General features: G+C 66.5%; 1 protein-coding gene across 1 annotated transcript in view; it reads right to left on the reverse strand.

The window, feature by feature from the left end:
* Positions 1-206: 206 nt before the first annotated feature.
* The window catches only part of PTCH2 (patched 2), a gene marked incomplete at both ends in the record, with an annotated part of 5613 nt that continues 5550 nt past the window's right edge, over positions 207-269 (reverse strand). The window contains 1 exon segment of the mRNA XM_010185209.1: positions 207-261. Within this exon segment, the coding sequence (XP_010183511.1) occupies positions 207-261 (55 nt within the window).

Genomic DNA, 269 nt, shown 5'->3' on the forward strand with positions numbered 1-269 from the left:
CCCTTGGGGCACACCACCCTGCACAGCATCATCCTGTGGAGTGTGGTGGTAGCGGGATGGGCACGGAGAAACCCCAGGGCTCAGCTTGGCACTGCTGGGGACACCATGGGACCACCCTCCCTAGGGTGCCACGCAGCAGGGAGGGTGCAGGCTGGGGAGAGGGTCCTTGGGCAGGGGAGATCACGGGGAAGAGGGACGTCCCTCACCTCGCAGCCAGTCCTGGAAGTAGTGGAGCCACATCTTGGGCAGGGCGCGGTTGCCCTCCCGCA

This window comes from Mesitornis unicolor, unplaced genomic scaffold, assembly GCF_000695765.1.
Source record: "Mesitornis unicolor isolate BGI_N332 unplaced genomic scaffold, ASM69576v1 scaffold29445, whole genome shotgun sequence".
Lineage (NCBI taxonomy): Eukaryota > Metazoa > Chordata > Aves > Mesitornithiformes > Mesitornithidae > Mesitornis > Mesitornis unicolor.